Genomic DNA, 1,077 nt, shown 5'->3' on the forward strand with positions numbered 1-1,077 from the left:
ATATATATATATATATATATATATATATATATATATATATATATATATATATATACAAAAGTAGAATTTATACAATATATAATTTATACACATATATATATATAACATTATTTCAATTTCAGTCATTATAAAAGTGTGCTTATAATCGTCATGAGAACAGTATTGCAATGCCGAACACATTAATGGTCCTGAAATCGGCTTAATCTTCTTCAAGACAAAAAGTTTAACAAATAAATTAATTAATTAATAAATAAATAAATAACGTGTAGTTCTGGTCAGCTGTTAAACTTTTCTTTACTCTTTAAACTAAAACTAAGACAAAGGGCCACAGGCTTCAAACCCAGCCCAGATCTAAACACCACACCGAGGAACGATTTGAAGAGTTTACGGGATACACAAGTGTTAAAGGTTATGATGAACACCTCATCATCATCATCATCATCATCATCATCATCATCATCCTCAACAAGTGTGTCGTGCTCGTGACGTAGCATGCGCTCGCCCGAGAGGAGCGCGCCCCTGAGGAAAGACAGGAATGTGTGTGTGAGTGTGTGTGTGTGTGTGAGATCGGAATCTCACAGATGAGCGTCTTTAGCTTTAACGTGTGTGTGCGTGTGGAGTGTGAGGACGCATATATCAGGAGGTCAAAGGTGGAGGCTGGTGTTTGTTTTGCTGCGAGAGAAAGTTCCATTGTAAAGTGCAGAACTGTACATGTAAAGCCAGCTGCTCGTGTTTCTTCTGTTCTAATGCATTCTGCCGTTTTCTAACTAAAGAGCAGAAGAGAAAGATTGATCCAGAGCGGCAGGAAAACATCAGGAAGAAGTGGAGAGAGGGAGGAGACAGAGCCACTCTTACCCATAGTCCTCTTCTCTCCGCTGGCTTTCTTCACGGCGTCCCTCATGTCTCTCGGTAGCTGCTGGTTTGGTCTTTTCGTCGGACACTCTTCCTGTTTTGTGCAGTGTGTGTGTGTGGAGCTGTCAGGTGTGACTGACCCAACACGTCTTTTGAGTTTCTTGTTCCCTCGGCCACTCCCTCCAGAGCTGGCAGCGGCTCCTCTCCTAACTCTCGGCCCGCAGC

The 1,077-nt window shown here is 41.5% G+C and overlaps 1 protein-coding gene across 1 annotated transcript in view; it reads right to left on the reverse strand.

Moving 5' to 3' along the window:
* Positions 1–1,077, reverse strand: part of LOC307133246 (clustered mitochondria protein homolog) — a 60,324-nt gene extending 59,247 nt beyond the window's left edge. Inside the window, exon 1 of the mRNA XM_079828169.1 lies at positions 856–1,077. Within this exon, the coding sequence (XP_079684295.1) occupies positions 856–901 (46 nt within the window). The 5' untranslated portion in view covers positions 902–1,077. The remainder of the gene's footprint in view (positions 1–855) is intronic.

Source organism: Gobio gobio, assembly GCF_949357685.1.
Source record: "Gobio gobio genome assembly, chromosome: 10".
Lineage (NCBI taxonomy): Eukaryota > Metazoa > Chordata > Actinopteri > Cypriniformes > Gobionidae > Gobio > Gobio gobio.